The following is a 19,814-nucleotide window of genomic DNA, read 5'->3' as shown; positions in this document are numbered from 1 at the left end:
CTTGCTGTATAAACAAACAAACAAACAAAAAAATAATAAAACTCTATTCTTTCTACAGCCTTCATCAGCAACAATAAAGAATCTTTAATCAATGGTAAGCTATCAGTTTTGTTACTGATTCTCACAGAACTGCAGAATATAGTCTACACAACCAGGTTTTCCCCTTCGTATTAACTAGAAGAACTTTTTCTTCCTAAGGGAATTGAGGATATAATGAAATTGGAAGACTAACTGTGCAAATATTATGACCTAATTATATCTACAGGTGGTTTCTCCATACTTCTTTTTATAAATTATTCTCTCTCTCAATGTTTTGATTTGTTTTTTCATTCCTCTTACTTTTCTCACATTCATCTGGAAGTTAATGCATCTCATTTTGTAGATAAGAATTATTTCACTCAGTAGAAAACAGTTTGAAAAGACAAGGTATAAGGGTAAATTGTGTGTGGAAATTATGTATATGATCATACCTGCATGATTTTAAATTCAGATCAAACTTAATCTTTTTTCCATTTGAATGACTGAAGTTAAAAATCAATTGCCTGTACCCCTTCTGTTAATAATGTACAAAGAATATATACAAATGCAAGGTAATTTAACTGGACTTTATAAGTGAAAATGCAGCAATTCACTAAATGTTACATGGCTACATTGTATTGATGCTGTCAGTACTCAACAGCTACAAAATGCAAGGATTTCCTGATTCTCTGCTGCTCCAGAGACACACCAGGGAAAAGGTAACAAGTGTAACAGTACAATACCCTAATAATATCAAGCAGACCTCTCATATCCCAGATAAGCTCAAAAATGTTAACTACTCTGCAGAATAGAGCAGCAGTTGAACCTACCAGCATGTCAGACTAGTGCAAGGTTCTGCAGAAAAGCAACTAGATGAATACGTTCTATTGAATGTTTTTTCCTGAAAATGCTCCCAGAAATTACTTAAATCATAAATATCAAGTCTCTGATGAGACTATGGGTAATACAAATAAATAAATGAAAAAGGATAAATTTGTAAGTAAATATGAGTGACTAAGACTCTATAAGAGGGAAAGAGACAGAATGTGAGATTCTGGAAGGCTGAAAGATGAATTTGGAGAGAATGCTTGAAATGGCTTCAAAGAACTGGAAGAATAATGTCCTGAATATGTGAACAGTAAAAACATCAAAAATCAACAGGCACTAACAGCTACATAAACATCAATCAGCAGTTGCTTCCACAATCAAAAACTCCAAGTATAGACAAGACCATAAACAAGATAACGTATGAAGAGACTGAGACCCAAACCAATCCCCAGCATGTTTCTCTTTGCTTTCTAGTTGCCATTTGCCTCCAGCAATCTCTTGCAGATTATAACATGGATATGTATTAAATAATGACTAATGAACAAAAACATTAATTTCACATCTTACTATCTGCTAATTAATGCTTTGCTAAACATCACACTAAATGTGAACAACTTCCTACACTCTACCAAGTACTATACCTCAGGCACCTCTCAGATGGCATTTTTCAGTTTTGCTCTTCTGAATATCAAAGTTTATAATCCTGTAGAGAAAGCCGCAAGCATTCCAGCTAGAGAGAGAGAAAGGAGAGGCACATTAAAATTCAAAGCATACACAGCCTCAGCCTGAAAGATCAATACTTTTAGGAGATGCAATTCCAAAGCAACTTTTTTTCAAATTTATTGCAGAAAGAACATCATGTGGACTAGGTGCACGTGATTTTTTTTTGGCTAGACTGATTATAGCCTGAAAGCGGCCTTTCCTCTAGTCTTTTCTAGGAAATCACACCCTACTACCTGAACTTCCTGCACCTGCTGCCTTTGAGGCATGTGTCCTTTCTGCAAACTCAGAATCAAGTATTATAAGTATTACCATAACAGGGCAGATGAGGGGGGAGAGAAGTGACTTCCCAACAAAACAATTTTTAGAGTAGGCCAGAAGCACCTACTGCTATTTGCTTACTTCCCTAAATATTAAACAGCTATGAAAATCTCACAGCACTATCTCACAGTCCTTTGTAGTGGCTAAGTAACAGTAATAAAATGTAGTGGCCACTTTGTAAGTGGTTCTGCCATTCAGCTAAGCTAATGCTTTGACTATATTAATTTTTCCTAAAGACACAACTGGGGGAAGAAGTATACTGTGTATACTCCAAAAGGCAGCTTCCACTTCCCCATAATGATAACTCTTGATCGACTAATTAGTGCTTTGATCAGGTACCACCATCAACCTGAATAAAAGCAAACCTGGCAAATACAAGCAGTAAAGCATGGATGGACAGTATGAACAGATTTAATAAACTCTGTATTATTCCAAAAGGAAAAAATATTAAAATGACTATATCAACTAATGTGTGCTGCTTAATGACTACTGAAAGTTGCTACAACAGACAGGGTAAAGGATGTTGTAACAGAGAATTAGTCCCCCAAGTTGTCAAACCATTACAGATACCACACTCATCTCCCAGTACCTGAATAATGTGACTTTTTCATCTCTCCCAGTTGCTATGTGTGGTCTGTAAAATCAGTCATCTCTAATACAAACTTTATCCGCTTTCCAGTTACAACGATGCCCTATTCCAGGTGCTATCAGAGGTGTCTACTGAAATCAATACTGAAACACCACAAACACATTTAGGGAGTATTACTAATCAAACAAAGTACAAATAATCCAGTTCTTTACTTATGGTAATTTGTCCTCAGTTTTGTCCTTTAATCTTACATAGACTGGCAGTTTTACTTTGAAAGCCACTACAGTGACTTCAGGGAGACTCCCTAAGAGATGCATGAATGCAGAATTAATCCAGTAGTCATTCCCCAGATAACAAACAAGCAACCTGCAAGAAAGGAACAGTAATCCCATTCCTATTTTCCTAAATTACAATTCTTCATTATGCAGACAAAATTGCAGTTCCTACTTGCCAGAGAGGCCCAGTGATGTCTGCCTTTCTGCAAGTGCTGTCAACTGCTCCACAGCAGCAGAAGAAACAAGTAATATCATGCAAGAGTTTTAAATAGAGGTTGACAACTTTGTTCAGATGGATTTTCTTGAAGGCAATAGACACAACATTCTCAATAATTCCCTGCGGATTTCAAGCCCTTATTGCAAGCCATAGAAGAGTAACAGCCACTTGTCTGGAGCACAAGAGTGGCTGAGGGAACTGGGGCTGTTTAGTCTGGAGAAGAGGAGGCTCAAGGGAGACCTTATTGCTCTCTATAACTACCTGAAAGGAAGGTGTGGGAAGCTGGGGGTTGGCCTCTTCTCACAGATAACTAGTGATAGGACAAGAGGGAATGACTTCAAGTAGCACCAGGGGAGGTTCAGGCTGGAAATTAGGAGGCATTTCTTCTCAGAAAGAGCAGTCAGGCATTGGAACAGGTTGCCCAGGGAGGTGGTGGAGTCACCATCCCTGGAGGTATTCAAGGAAAGGTTGGACTTGGTGCTTAGGGAGATAGTTTAGTGGGTGATAGTGGTGGTACGGGGATGGTTGGAACAGATGATCTCGGAGGTCTTTTCCAACATTAATGATTCTATGATTCAGTTGAGATACAATTGTATGTTTAGTTAGGTGTAACACAGTTTTCATCCATCTCATTCTCAAAAATAGCCTGGGATAGACACCTGCAATATTAACTACATCCTGAACAGCTGAAGTGTCCATGGAGATAACTTACTGAAAACAGTGTTGGATGGCAAAATTTTAACTAACAGGCAGCACAATCGACACATGATATTTCAACTTCATATATCAGGTATTAAAAAAAAAAAAGGGGGGGGGGTTAATATAATAGTCAGAAGAAAGGTACACTACTTCATCTGCTTATTTAAACAATGTTTGCATCATTTGATGCAATTCACAGACAATAAAGTATTCATTGCAATAGAGAGATTTGAGAATTGGAATGTCTCCAGATTTTTCCTACTTTTCCCTAAAGCCTATATGCTGAGCAAGAAGGTGAGTTCATCGAGAACTGCCAACAACTCTGTTGGATGCTTAGCAATTTGGCTCACACAATGCTTCTCAGGAATCATGGAATCACAGAATCGGTAAGGCTTTGGGCAACGTCGTCTGGTGGGAGGTGTCCCTGCCCATGACAGGGAGATGGAACTGGATGGTCTGTAAGGTGCTTTCCAACCTGAGCCATGCTATGGTTCTATGAAATATGTAAAATATATATACACACACACACACACAAAACACCTGCATAAAAATAAAGAAGACAGCTTATTGGTTTTCTAGCCACTGCCCAAGTCTAAGCAATCCACCTTGACATCATGTCTGAATAAAATTATTTCCTTCAATCACAGGGGATCAGAACCTTATAGTTTTCTGAAGAATAGAGAATGAAAAAAAAAAATAAAAATAAAAAATCAATGCTTCTTCTCAGATCAAATTTCAGAAGATAAAAAAAAAAAAAATTGCTCTCTAATGCTCCCAGACAACCTGATGACATTTTCGAGAGGGCTTTCAGCAAGGTTTGCCAAAAAGCACCTAGGATATACTGCCTTGGTTTTCCACATTGGTTGACTTGCTTCCACAATGAGATCCAGAGGCAGCACATCAGCCTAATTGCGCCCTTGAGGCTCCTAAGTACTTTCTCTCAGCTTCTGTCCCTCTTGTGATCTGAAGTCAGCACTAGAGAAATAGAGCTCAGTAAGACGTTAAACTTCTTGATAAAAAAACACATCAAATTTCAGCAGGCCACCCTCCTTCCTACTCATCGTGGCACAGTAGGAACAAGCATTCATGTAATGATGAAATCCCCTGAAACAAGCAGAACTCAATTCACTTTTTTTTTTTTTTTTTTTTTTTTTAACATGTAAGCTTGAGTAGAAAAATAGGAAATATGGATAGATCTTTCTTCCCCACAATCTCCAATTTGCCACTTCTTAAAGTTGTGTCCAACAGGTTTGATATTACTGGCAAGTGCTAGAAAGTCCTATAACAGACAGAGTCTGGTAAGGGAGAAATGAAATTCAAGCTTTCTTTGATATTTTCTAGAGATCTAAACACTCTCATCCACAGAAGAAAGAAAAACAAACAAACAAAAAACATGCACTTCCATATAGATATGCTTTTTTGCTGGGACAGCTCTGAAATCCCTTCTATCAAGAGCTTTTTTTTTTTCCCTGCCTTCAAATATCTGGATCCATTTTTATTTTTATTTTTATTTTAAAATATGTAAACTAACTTTCATTGGTACATAAGGAAAGTCTTTGTGTTAGGATCCTTAAAACATACTATTGTCATTCCACTTAACTACTTTAAGTAATTAAATTAGTTTAAAAGATTAGTTTATAAATTTAAGGATAAAACTTTCAGTTTAAATGGAAGAACTTTAATTCCACCTAAATCCTTCTGTTCTAGTGAAATACTCCATTATGCTAGAAAGATTAACAATAAAAATATAGGCCAAACAGAAAACTCTCTGGATCCTAGGTTTGAGACATACCCTAAATTTGCCATAATACAGTAGGGTTTTTTTGTTTTGTTTTTTCCTTTTTTTTTTTTTTATTTTATTTTTTTATTATTATACCTGAGACATTTACTTCTTCCAAAGTGGCAAGGAATAGTAACCACTGCTGCTATTATATTACACAACTAATTTTTATTTTGCTTCTTTAGCTTGTTCACAATGTAAAAGAGTGGAAACGTTTCAAGTCAGAAAACCTAGCAATGATCTAGTAAGTTTCGAAAAAATAGAATTTGGTGGGATGGGGGGTGTCAACCTGTAGTTTTCCATGAAAGTACAGTGTATGTGGGGATTTCAAAGATAAACAATTCAAAAGGAATCATACTGTCCAAGCAAATGAAAATGTGCTGTACTGGGTCTGGCTGGAATGTTAACTTTCCCGGCAGCAGCCCATACAGTGCCGTACTCTGTACTTGTAGCTGGAACAGCAGTGTTATCACACCAGTGTTGTGTCTACTGCTGAGCAGCAGTGGCACAGCATTGGGCCTTTCTCTAACCCTCCTAGGGGGTGGGCAAAAAAGTGAGGAGAGAAACATCACTAGGGCAGCTGACCTAAACCAATCAAAGGGATATTCCATACCATGTGGTGTCACACTCAGCAATAAAAGGTGGAAACAGGAAGAAGAGGGGAGGGGTGGGCTCTCATTGAGAAGACGTCGGTCCTCCTCTCGAACACCGGCTGCGTGCGTTGAGGCCTTGCTTCAAGGACGTGGTCAATCATCGCTCATTTGTGGGAAGTAGAGAGTAATTTCTTTCCTCTGCACTTCCATATAGCTTTCATTTATTTTGTTTGTTTGTTTTCCTCCCTTTTTCCCCTTTCCCTTTTATTTCCCCTTAGTTAAATTGTTTAGTTCATGGTAGTCTTTATTTAATTATTATAATTATTTCCCTTTAATTAAATTATCCTTATCTCAACCCGTGAGTTGTTCTTTGCTTTACTTCTCCCCCTCCTTATCTAAAGGAGGGGGAGTGAGAGAGCGGTTGTGGGGTTTAGCTGCCCAGCACGGTAAAACCACCACATGTGCAACCAATATATCAAAACCTGTTCTGCAGCAGCCTCAAGAAATGTCAGGCTTTCTATAGATTTTTAATCTTAGCCTTACAATGCATCAAAGTAAAAGGTAGTTTGACGCTCAGAAAATCCTGAAGCACTGTGCCACTCAGCTGCATCCGTAGCATACTGTCAGGCTATGCTTCTTCTCTAATCTAAATTAGCACTGTAGTTCAGGAGTTATTTGTCCAAAGATTTAAAATAAAAATAGTATTTATTTAAGCACTATTTCCTACCTTAATTTAGTTGACTATAATATTGATTTGGAAATATTACATACGATGCAATGGGCATTTGGAGCAACATATGAGAGCAGACTGCTGAGAACCTCTGGAGATGTCTTCAAGTGAAATAAAGCAGCTACTTTATTTTTAAGCCCTTGTTGCTTCAGACAGACACGCAGAGCAACAGAAAGACTGGCTTCTCTTTCTGGGAAGATTTAGGTTCTTCATCTCCTAACAAAGGATGAGGCAAGAAACTTTGGGAACTGTGAAGTCCTTCACGCTAAGACCACTCAAGAAGGCCTTCACCTTTCAGCTTTTCACAAATAAAGTCGCTGATCTAATATCAGCAAACTAAACCAACAAAATGGCTCTGTATTAGCCAAGCATTACTCTAACAAAAACTCCCATAAAGTATGAAAAGTCCTCTTTCTCCCCCTTGAATTTTTCCTTTGGACTGGGCTATCCATTTTTAGTTATTTCCACGCTGTCTAAAACAATACTGCCTACCAAAAATCTGTTTTAAATCATCAGCTTTAACCATTCAAACCAGCTAGCTAAACCCTATAGATTAAAATGTTTACCCCAAACCCATTTCATGTATGCAGCTTATATTTTTTTTCCTAAACAGAGGTTGTCCCATGCCAGTAACTATTAAAACCTGCTCATTTGTAAACTTCCCCCTAAATCTGTTTATTGTGAGGATTTTTGGTTGCTTTTGTGAGCACAGATGATGCATTTTTTCAGTTACCAATCTTTCATTTTAATACACTTAAGATTCTTAATTCTGACTCTTAAATTGTTAGAAAATGACTCAACATTACGTTTATTAAATTTGCAATGTGCCAAACTAAATCTGATAGAAACTTACAAAAATTCACCTACACAAACTAGTTAACAAGACTACAAATGCTCAATAAAGAATCCCTAAGTTGAAAATGCAAAATCTCTTATCTTCAGTTAGTTACCTCCTTTCCCCAAGTCATTCCTTTTCCAAATGTGTATTTCAAGCACTGAAAAACAATCCCACTCAAAAGCACATTTCTTCACTTTAAGTTAGAAATAATAACAACATAGATTAGGTGCGAAACAAACCAAAGGGATCATAAATATCACATTACTCTTTCCTGCAGAACAACAAAATTTTGAACCAAATAGGTATGGCATGAAGGTAGAGCATTTGGACTCCATGAAATATTACTTTCCCTTTGACAACTTCAAATATCTGCTTTAAATTTGATCTTCATGCAATCTTAAACATCCTTATTTAAAAAGAAAACAGCATTGAAAAAAAAAAAAATCATATCAGGAGTATACCACATCCATTTCCTTCGAGAATGACTTCACAGCACATCCTGAAGGAGGTTGTAACAGACTCAGAATAAGACCATTAAGATTTACCCACGGCAATTTTCTGTCCTAGTTTAGATCCTTACTCAGAGAGCTTCTAGATTTATCTTTAACGTACTCTGGTTTTAGTAAGTCAGAATAAATCATGCTTTTAAGCTTGACCGTCTCTCAGAAAAAGAATTGTCAAGTCCTATCAGAAACAAGATGCACATATAAGATGATTATTCACCTAGAATAAAGGACAGCATTATCTTCTAATTTTTATCAGAACTCTGCTAAGTGAATTTGTGGAAATGGAACCCCTTGGAACAAAACTAAGCAAAAAAGGTTGGTCGCAAACTTCCTCTTCTGAGTATATTGAAACACGTCTCCTGCTTGCCTGGGAGACATTACCTTTCCCCTTTAATGTCTTTGAGAATCATTGTGTTGTTTTTTTTCTATTCCATACAAACATTTTCAAGAAAGTCACAACTGTGAGGAAAGCTCTGCTACTGCCCCATGTTGTCAGTGAAACCATAACTCAGACCAACTGCAAGTTTCTCATCTGATTTAGTGCCTAAATACAGTCACTTCCAATAGAAAGCATTTATAGTACAAAAAAGCAAACAAAAATACAACTAACCACCTCTGAGATTTAGTAGCAATTACAATACCAAGGGAGAAAAAAATTTAAAAAAAAATTGATTTGTTTGGAAAGTCATGGGGTCAGTCAAAGCAATGCAAGAAAACATTCAACAAAATCAGTAAAGTAAATCGAATAAGTAAAAACAGAAAAATCAAAACCTTATGCTCTTCTGATTAGCTACAAGCTATTTTCTTGTGCTATCTTCAGGCTACCAGCTACAGTCAATTAGAATTATTAATCTTGTTGTCTATCACCACCAAATTACCAAATGACTTCACAAATCATTAAGATTTTAAACCACAGATACAAAATGAAACCACAGTGGTAAAGGACGTACAAGCAGAAACACAACTTCATCCATATTCATGTGTGTTTTCTACGTATTTTAATACATCAGTATTCAGAACACTTTCTGAAGAGGCATTCAGATGAAAATAGATACTTGGTTTACGCTTGTCTACCACTTGGTTATACTAGTCTGTGTAACTTTAGGCCTATTTTATATACACACTACCAGTTGAGCAAGAGGTGGAGGCACTCTGCTGATAAAGCCATATGCAAAGCCATATGCAGACAGGTAATGGAACAAAGCAGCACACTACACAGGAACAAGGAAACAGTCTGCAGTTCCATGGGAAACTAGGCATTTGGAGTTCAATGAATTTCAATAAGTTGTTTCTTCCAAGATGCACCTATATTGTTTAGTACTTTTCATTAAAAAAATTTCAAAAAAAAAAAAAAACACAGTTTCATACAACTATAATAACCATAGCCATCTGAATTAACAGCTTAGCTTTATAGAGCCACTTACTATTGCAATAATTTAAGCTGCAATACTACTCACCTACCTGCCAAGAGGAGAAGGCCATTCCCTACAGCTGACCCATGTGTCATTATTAGAGAACTGTCAGGAGAACAATATTATAATTTATCATCTCACCATTCTGAAACTCTGGCAACAAATACATAAATCTCTAAAAATAAAGCATCTAAACCATACACTATGTCCACAGTCATTACGAAGGCTCGGGGTGAAAGCTCTATGGCATTTTGCCAAAGTATAATTTCAAGATTTTTCCTGTAGAATGCAACAAAGGAAAAGATAGGGTGATTTAAATAGTTTGTAACTGAAATTTCATTTTTAACTTCACTTTCATTAAGTTTAATTGAATTAAAAATAAATAAATAAATAAATGGGGGGGGGGAGTGTTTGTTGTTACACAATGTTTTGTTGATTTGTTGTTGTTCTTTAAACCAAAGCATTTTTCTTCTGGGAAATTTGACAAGTTTGTAGAAAGGTGTGGAAGACTTCTTTAAATGAGGTCAGAATGATTTATACTGCAGAGTAACAGAAACTGAACTAGAGAGATCATAATTATTTCTGCTGATAACTAGAGAAACTAATACTGAAATGGACACACATGAGCGAGGTGTGCTCTGAAATGCTGTCAACTTCATCAGTGACTCACTCAGATAAGCCTGAATTTTCAACTGTCACAGCCATCACAGTGCTTTTATTGAACACAGCAATCATTCTTTTAGAGTAGTGAGAGTCACAAATATGTGGGCATGTTTTTGAAACCCCTTCAAATCTGCATATAGACAATTTACATGTAAGAGGTATACAGTACAGCAGATAGTCTACAGCAAACTTTTATATTTCAGACATAAGTAGTAAACATTTTCTGCTTGAAAACAAAAAATGTAGTAAAGCATAAGTGATTGGTGGATAGGAGATGGCCTTGTGAGGAGACCGGTTATATGGCTGCATGCTACACCACCATGAGAAAATATATTAACTTAAAAACATTCCCAATGAATTTGAATATTTATATTTCTTTCATTTATACTTATTTCAATAAAATGATAGCGAGTTTATACATCTCTGTTGAACTTATAATACTTTTTCAACTTCTTACAAAAAGGGGCATTCATAAAATTTAAAATAAAAAAGTAGTAAATTCCTAAGTAAACATGACATTCAGAATGACCTTCAGTAGCCACAGGGTGGCAGAACTATACTTCAAGATAATCTATACCTCCAGGAGAGTGACCAGGATACTTCAAGGAGTCTTTTTTTCCCCCTCACAGCATAATTACTATGGGACATAATCTTTGCTATCTGTTCAGTGTGTGCTTTCAACACTATGAATAAAAAACAACCTATTTTCATTTGAAGTTTGAAGTTCTCTGTACATAAGAGTACGACCAATCAGCAATTTTCCAAATCAAGTATTGCAACAGCATAGTAATAGGCTTCCACGTTTACGTTTTGACAATCTAATCATGCCATACAGTAACTGGTCACAAAATCACTATCAATTTTCACTATCATTCATTAAATTCGTATGATGTCTTTCATATGCATTAACAGTCCAAAGTAAAGCTTTGTGATGTCTCTGTTGGAAGGGTAGGTAACTTCACCCACATCCATTCCTAGAAGGGAGGGAAAGCTTCATCAATATTAGCAAACTTAACATTGCCAGTACTGGCTAAATACTTAGTTCAGGAGTGATGACTAGGAAAACACAAAGACAGACAAAGAGTCAAGGGCAGGAACAGATCCTGGACTCAAACTTGCAAGTGACCAGAATAAAAATAAATAAATTAATTAAAAAAAAAATAAAAAATAAAAAACAAAACAAAGCATGTTTCAAAGAAAAGAAAATAAAAAAGAAAAAAAAAAAAAAATAAAGAATCCATGTCCATCCCATCTAGATTTTGGAAGAGAAGACAAGATCTTCATGTTTTACATCTTCCTTGTGGAGAAATATCTGCAGAACAGCCGCCCGCACTTTCTGCTGACTATACTGGATTATAATGGATAATGCCTGACAGTTTACTCAGCAGCAGAGCTCAGTGCTAATGGTTCCAGTTCGGCTGTTCTTACATGTGGTCAGTACAGCTCTTCCTGATTTTTTTTTACATGTCCAAAAAGTTAAAGGCAACAAAGCTAACTGCTCCAGTGCACAAACTGAGGTTGAATATGATTGTCTTACTACAGGAAAGGCACTGGGTATTTCTAATTCCAATATTTCCTAACACAGGAATGTTGGATTAAAAAAAAAAAAACAACAAACAAACAAACAAAAAAAAAAACACACAAAAAAAGAGATTTTTTTTCATATGGTTTATGTTTGTATTAGAGAAGCCAATGAGGGATGAAAACATGGAAAAAACAAATATACAACCTTCTCTAACGCTCTTTTTCCTAATGCTGAGGTTATATCAAAACTCCTGTAAGCCTAGTTAATTCCATTCCAGCATAAACTTGTATTACAGGGATGCCTGTATTACTGTTAAGCTGCAAGCTGCTTTAAGAATAAAAGGAATTTTCACATGTAACTTTCAGTACTATCCACTTTTAGTTGATTTACAATTTTAAGTAGGGGTGCCAGGACCCAAACTTAGACAGAGCTTTGAAGTACATCCAATTAATCTGGACCTTTACCTGAACTCAGAGTGATTAAAAACACTTTTAAATTGAAAAGACAGATTTGATAGAAGTATTAGAGAATTTAATTGGAAAGAAAAAAAAAAAATCCAAACTATAATGAGATAATGAGAATAAATAAGGTTTACAGAAAAATGTGTTTCTGGACATTGTGTTTGGGGGTGAAGAGAAGGGAAAGAATGGAAAGGGCTGCCTGACTCCATATACATTGCCATCAAGAAAGCCTGAAGTGGTAAAGTATGCCTGGTCATCTCTGCTTTTTGGGAAGTTTCTCTTTCAGATATAAATCCTAACAGGCGACTGCTCCCTGCTCCTTTCATGAGTCTCTTAGGCTTTTCCATAGCACTGAAAGTTTGCAGTTCCTTGCTGCAATTCTCTTTTCCTGTTAGCCCCAGGTGTTCTTCCAGGTGGAAGCTCTCCCTCCAGGATACTCAGATGCCCCAAGTGAAGAATAATCTCCTCTGCCACATTCTATCTGCCCCTCCACACACTAATCAAATACTATCTCTTCTGTGATGGGAAGTTATTTATTTATCCTCCACAGTAAATGTCAGAAAGTTTTCCTTCAAACGCTTTTTCTCCTCCACCTTATAGTAGACTCTGTTCCAATTATGACAGTTTACTACTACATAGTGTATATATATATATATATATATATATATATGTCAAAAACATATAATCTGATAGGACGTACAGGACAGACTGGCATCTGATTTTGTTTCTTTCTAGGAGAAAGAGACAGCTGTGATATTTCTTAAAAGGATTCATCCAGTATCAGTTATACACATGTGAACATACTGACACTGTCATAGTTAAATAATCAGTGAGAACTGTAAAAATGCTCCTGTATGTTGAAATTCCAAGCTTACCTTGAAGAAAGCTGTGAGACCTTGTCAGAGAAAATACAAGATAGCAGAGATGTATATATGCAATTTTCAATACTGCTTGCTGCATACCTGTCTCAAAATCGTGATCATGCAAAATCTGAACTTTTGAACCTGCACCACTACATCTGCAGTAGTAACTTCTTTTGGCACCTTTTCTTCAGGACTCTCACCATACATGACCTATATCTTTTTTTACTTCAAGCTTGCATTAAAACACCCAGAAATTTCATTCAGAAGTGCTGTAAGCACCATGGTTGCAGACTAACAAAGCATTAAGCCTATGGCATTCTGGAAGGTCACTGGTTTCCCTCGCTACAATCCCATACCTATTATCACCACAACAGATGGTTTCTCTCAGTCCTTCACCACATTGATCTGCCTTCTGCAGATCCAGAAAGCATCTATTGTTTAGAGAAAATATAATTTCCATCATCTACACTACCCTTTACTATAGACCACTTTATTTCTTACGTTCACTGCCTGTAACTTGTTTACACAGTGCCTGCTACCTGTATAACCTTAACCAGCTAAGCTAGAAAAGAACACAGATAAATCTCATCTGGGATGGGAGAAGTACTGCAGAAGGAGTCAGAGGAAGTTGTGGTTTACCGATTTATGGGGAACACAAAGGAAACATCAGGCCACCCAACCTCTTAGCAAGGAAAAGAGCTGAATGACCTGTCCAAGCTGATGGTAGAGTTAGTATGGCCTTTCCCTCAAGGAATTCATCCAGAACTTTTACTTAGGCTTTGTACAAGACATCTAGACTTCATACTTGCATACTTTATTGAAACAAAAGATTTCTTTTTTTTTCCTCTGGTCCTCTACTCAACATACTTCCCAAGTCTAGTGAAGACACATCCTGTATTCCAGTCCAGCTACCTACAAAATGTTCTGACACTGCCCACCATCATCAACACCCAGTGCCAATCCAAATAAAAATTCCCCTCAGAGCAGAAAAAAAAACACACCAGGAAGGAGGGGAGGTAACAGTTAATATAACTGAAACAACTCATTTTGAGAATGCATGTGATACATTTTACAACATGACTCATATCTTTGAAAACATGTTTTAAGAAACTTACTTTAAAATAATGCTTGTAATAAAGTAAAAGATCACTCTAATTTAGCTCCATCAATTAGGTTACCAGAAAGACATTCCAGTTCTTGTTTGCAAACACCAAATTTCAATGTGCTCTACTCTTTTTCAGAGTCAATCCCATAAGCAATACTTAAAATCCTTCAGGTACTTATGGATTTCAAAACAGACTGTTCAATGGATGTTTTATAAGAAACCTGTATAAATTCACAAGTCAGACATGACTAGTAGCAGCTGTCAACATATTTGGCTGCCAAAAGAAAGACCAGTTACAACAACAGCTCCAGGAACTGCATCATATGCTGTCACTTCTCAGCAATAACCCCGTCTCAGAAATGGGTATGTGCAGGAGTACCCAGTGTGTTGCAGAGATACTATAAATGGAGACCTCTCTAGTGCTGGACTTCCTATCAGCTCTGTTCTCAGCTGACCTAATAAGAAAAAATACTCTAAGATTTCCCATTTCTGTAGCAGTTGAAAGAAGAGCTGTAATACACGTTTCATGTACAGGCCAGCTTACAAAATGCCAACTCAACGTTCTGGGCCCAGCTCTCAGGACAGAATCAGGTCTCCCTACCCCCAGGGCAACACCTCCATCACTGGATTACAGGCACCTATTCCTACCCACTGTCACCCTTTCTGACCCCCTCATAGTGGGGCAATAAAACACATCAGCATTTCTGTCTCTATTTTTCTTCACACAAGGTGAGATGAGAAGTTTTGAACACCCATCACTGAAAAGACAACTGAACTCAGATCTATTATTAGGTGAGTGCTGTATCAACAGCTCTCAGATTTTTTTATTTTTTTTTTAATCTTTAAAAAAATAAGGAGAAGAGGAATTTTAAAAGAAAGAAGTAAATCACTTGTTTGCTGAAGTAACTTGCTGCCTGAGTTCATAAGGGCATTATGAATCCAGGTGCTTTTGAAAGACTTAGAAATGCTGCAGTTAAGTGCTTACCTTCAAAAGAGTGAAGCACATTAAACACACACACCTCTGACTTTTTGTACCAGCTAGCTTAGACATCATGTTCTTCCTTCATAAACCTGCAAACAACTTGTGGCCTGTTGAGTACCCTTCTTCTTAAGCATCTATCACTACACAGACATTGAACTTGAACCCTCAGCAGACCTCTTAGGGTTTGCAAATACCACTCCTGGAACCAAGAATAAGATGATTGTGGAGACAGTCAAAAATGTCTAACCAAAGCCAGTGAATTGCATGCCAAGCTAAACACTGCCAATCGTAATTCCTTGTAAATTTCTGGAGCTCAGCTTTTGCTGAGGCAACATCCATATACCTGACAGTATGAAAAATGTAATGAAGAAGGCTCTGAGAGCACTTGTTCTGAAATAAGGTATATATATTAAAATTTCAAGGACATTGTTAAGAATCACTGAATGCTACAAACAGCTATACATAATTCAAGTTAAATTATTGCTTTTTCAGTAACTTTAGCTGGAATCTAGCTTTTTACACTTAAATACTTGGATAGCAATCCTTGCAGAACATTCAAGTCTAAGCTTTCATTGGTAAAATACTGAACAGCTACCATGTTATCTGGTAACCTCCAAAACCCATTCCACTATGATTCTCAAACAAATAAACAGAAGTCTAGCAAGTATTTTGCAAGTAAAGAAAGATCCACTTTGTTTCATGACAGATGGTATTGACATTGTTTTCAACAGGAAAAATGCATCTTTTTTATTTCAAGTAACTGTATTTTTATGGTAGGAGAGAAAAACTACCTACTACACTTGAGTCTTCACCTACAGAGGTGCAAGTGAAAATTTAGCCATGAACATCAACCACAGAAAGCTACAGGTTAACATGAATTATTCCATCTAGCTTCCCAGCATCTAAACAGCCTGTGAACTGAGCATCCTTTCCACCTCCAGAACTACAAACACTCAGAGATAGACATGACTACAGCCTTACTACTGCTGAAACCCAATTAGCCTGGGAGAAGTGTTGCCAGACGGTCCAGGGTGAGGACTCTAATAGAATAAATTCCATCAAAACCCCAGCACATGCACGTGCCTCTAAGTCTCTCTTCAAGAGTCCTGGTGGAACACATTTATGAGTTGTAGCCTTTCCATTTATTATACCAGCCTAAGAATCCTTTGAACATCTAGCTGGAATCAATATTGATCCAAAGCAAACATGCCATAATACTAAAGGATATGCATATTCTTTTGTATTCACTTGTGCATATTTGTCATATTTGTTTTGTTTCAAGCACTGGAAAACCCAGTAGTTATTCTAGTGCAACTGTGATTTATATGAAGTTTCATTATTATTTCACTTAATAAACAAAAATAATACTTTGTAAGCACTATATTCAAGCATTAAGGGTTTTTTGGTTGTTGCTTTTTTCCCCTCAATTGAGCTCAATTAAGACTTCAGTTCATGATACTGTCATTTCATTTACTGTCATACCAGACCCCCTACTAAGACATATCCCTGAGGAGTTGAGAGATATCATGTAAGTCATACATACAGGATATTCAGTCTCTTCCGGATCAGCAGCTAGATGCTTGGCATGATAGCACAATATCAGATAGCACTACACATCCATGTTTAGGCAAGTAACTGAGCCCTAAACGACTACTGACAAAATGTGAAAAAAAAAAAAAACAGTATTTATTCAAGAAAATACTCTGACAGAAGTTCATCACTTAAAGGAACTCCAAAACAATAAAAAAGCTTTGTGCATAAGTGCCCAACAATCAAAGATTTGGGGTTTTAAATACAATGCTGCCAAGAGTCAAAAGTACAGGGCATCATTTAGAATATTTCCAAAGTAAGTCATGCTAAGAAACCTTCTGGAGAGAGAATTCTGCTAAGTATAATGGCTGAGAAAGCCACAGCAAATACTGAATATTCTGAATTAATCCTAGAAATTGAGAATATCCACTAACCTTGACAAAAGACTGATATCCTACTATTTACTTCAGGTCAAAACTTACTATTTTCAAATTCAACAATAATTTGGTCAAAGTCTTGAAACAGAATTAGGCTGAATTCATAGTTAAACAGCCTACATTTTTGTGAATCTTTTTATGTAACATTTCGTATCTTTCTAGTAAAAATGCTGTTTTACATTTGAAAAAAATAGTGAAATATTAATATTAGATCTCTTCTACAGATGCAGCTAGGTGAATTATGAAAATGCCTTGCTATTAGGCAAGCAGATCTCAACTGGTACTTAAGCATTAAGCATTCTCACTAGTGAAGAAAGAAGAAATCAAATCTGGAAATAATTAGCCACTCATATGTAAAAGGTTTTCTTGCAACAAAAGGAGTGGAGCTTTTTTTGCAGTGGGAGGCAAGCTAATAATATCCTCCCCAGTAGGATAATTTAAAATTATAGAAAATAGAAGAAACAGGTCTTTGGGTTTCGAGAACCCAAAGGTAGTCAGGCATCAAGCAAGCCACAACTAGGCAAAGTTGGGATAGGTACAGTCCCTGGAGAAGATGTACTTCACCTGGCATCCAACCAAAGGTGTTTAACATAAAGCCAATGTCAAATATAGTTGCATTTTTGTATTTGTATGCTTGGAGGGCATGGTGGACATCTCAATTCAAAAAAGATGCAGACAGACTGGAGAGGGTCCAAAGGAGGGCCATGAAGATGATCCAAGGGCTGTAGGACCTGTCCTATAAGGAAAAACTTAAGGAGTTACGCCTTTCCACCCTGGATAGAAGGCTCAGGGGGGACCTCATCACAGTGCCCCAGTACTTAAAAGGCAGCTATGAAGAGGACAGAGGCTCTCTCTTCACCAGCAGCCACATGATGAAGACAAGGGACAATGAGTACTACTGCACTAGGAGACGTTTCATCCTGATATAAAGAGGAAACTTCTTACGGGAAGAATCCCTGACACAAATTCCCCAAGGACATGGTGGAGTCCCCATCATTGTGTAATTTCAAGACAGAACTGCTGAATCATCTCATCCTGTCTCATTTTTCACATTTTCAGGTTGGGCCTGATGATCTTTTGAGGTCCCCTCCACCACAGGTGATTGTACAACTGATTACAATCACTTTTCATAGAAGTGTTAGGGCTTTTTTGTAGCAGAAAAGAAGTAACACTGAAAGCCTGATTTGACTAGATCTTATGTTGTTAATTGCCTTAACTACGCACTTTATCTACAAGGATATCACATTAGCATTTTTAATTATTTAAAACGCATTAAATATTGCTGGTACCAGCATGATCAGAGTTTATCTTCTTAATAATTATTCTTGTTTGAGTGTAAAGCATTTGATTCCTGCTGCTATGAACTATTAAAGCAAAAGCAAATTCTGCTAACATAAAAGGGACAACTGATTTCAGAAAGGAATAATGACCAAATTAAATTGCATATACCCAACAAAACAACACTATTTAAAATAGCTTTTTTAATGTGCTAGAAACTTCATAAGCTTTTTTACATAATTGAGAAGAGTCTTAACTGCTGTATTTCACTGTATACTTCTGACCACTCCACAGAACCGCAATATATATATTTTTAAATTTCAGTAAGTCTTTCATTAGTTCAGATTCCCAGTCCCTAATCCATATGGAAGCTACCTATGTTGCCTTTAAATTTCATCCACAGCAAGTAATAAAAATTAAATATATTAGTGCTAGCACCTCTCTAGAGGAACGTCTACATGCAACAGCATCTTCACTAAAAAACAACAGACCTCCTAAAGCACAATTTGACACCATAGAACAGCTTGGGTTGAAAGGGACCTCAAACATCATCTAGTTCCAACACCCCTGCCATGGGCAGGGATGCCACCCACTACATCAGGTTGCCCAGGGCCTCATCCAACCTGACCTTGAATACCTCCAGGGATGGGGCATCCACAACCTCTCTGAGCAACCTGTGCCAGTGCCTCACCATCAGAGGCAGACTGATGTAGAAAGAAAAAAATGCCAGCTCAGTCTCTATCACTAGACAAACATTTTATTGCAGTCAAAGGTAAGAGGCGATCAGAAAATAAACACGTTTTAAGGTAAGGAACAGTCAAAATAAAGCAGTCATTATGATTTCCTTCCCTGTCACCAAGTACAGCTCCTGGAACCAAACTGTACCTGAAAGGAAGCTTTCATTTCAAACAAAGAATGAAGTTTCAGGTCTCAAGGCTGCTGAGAAAAGCTTGAAAACAATCTAACAACAGACTTATGAACTATTATGAAAAGCGTCTGAATTTATTTAATTACTAATGTCTGGGAAGTGACTTCCATTGTTTGAATGCTTAAGGCTGGCAATGCAGATATGAAAAGCCACTGAATTATGCAACAAACGGAAGCTATTCATATTGAACTGGGAACAGAAACACACATGCTGGCCCAAAAGGTACCGACTGGCACAAAGTTGGCTTGAAGCACCCACCCACTCTCTCCAGTGACAGTCCAAGGATTCTGGAGATAGATCCAGGGGCTAAGAGGATAATTAAATGGTGCTTGATTTTTCCCTCTACTAAATGGCACGTGAAAACCTGGATTTGAATCAGAGGATTTGCAGGAGAGACAGACTGATCCTTACCTTGCCAATGAACTGAGTAGTTGTATTGTACATGTTCCAGTACTCTAAGCACAACCTTACTGTTTTTTTTTTGTTTTTTTTTTTTGATTTTTGTTCCCTGCTCTT

At 37.0% G+C, this 19,814-nt stretch overlaps 1 protein-coding gene across 16 annotated transcripts in view; it reads right to left on the bottom strand.

The window, feature by feature from the left end:
• KLHL32 (kelch like family member 32) overlaps window positions 1-19,814 on the bottom strand; it is a 123,421-nt gene that overhangs the window by 93,707 nt on the left and 9,900 nt on the right. For 11 of the 16 annotated variants that reach the window (XR_014690667.1, XR_014690668.1, XR_014690669.1 and 8 more), the window contains exon 3: window positions 1,488-1,576. The exons of the other annotated variants lie outside the window; for them this stretch is intronic. Coding sequence is in view for 7 of the 11 variants with exons in the window: in XM_084512314.1 (XP_084368440.1) it covers window positions 1,488-1,510 (23 nt within the window). In the remaining 4 variants the exon portion in view is untranslated. The remainder of the gene's footprint in view (window positions 1-1,487; window positions 1,577-19,814) is intronic. 16 annotated transcript variants of the gene reach the window in all.

This window comes from Aythya ferina (genome assembly GCF_964211825.1).
Source record: "Aythya ferina genome assembly, chromosome: 3".
Lineage (NCBI taxonomy): Eukaryota > Metazoa > Chordata > Aves > Anseriformes > Anatidae > Aythya > Aythya ferina.
The sequence above is the reverse complement of the archived record's forward strand: the minus strand, read 5'-3'. Positions and strand labels throughout refer to the sequence as shown.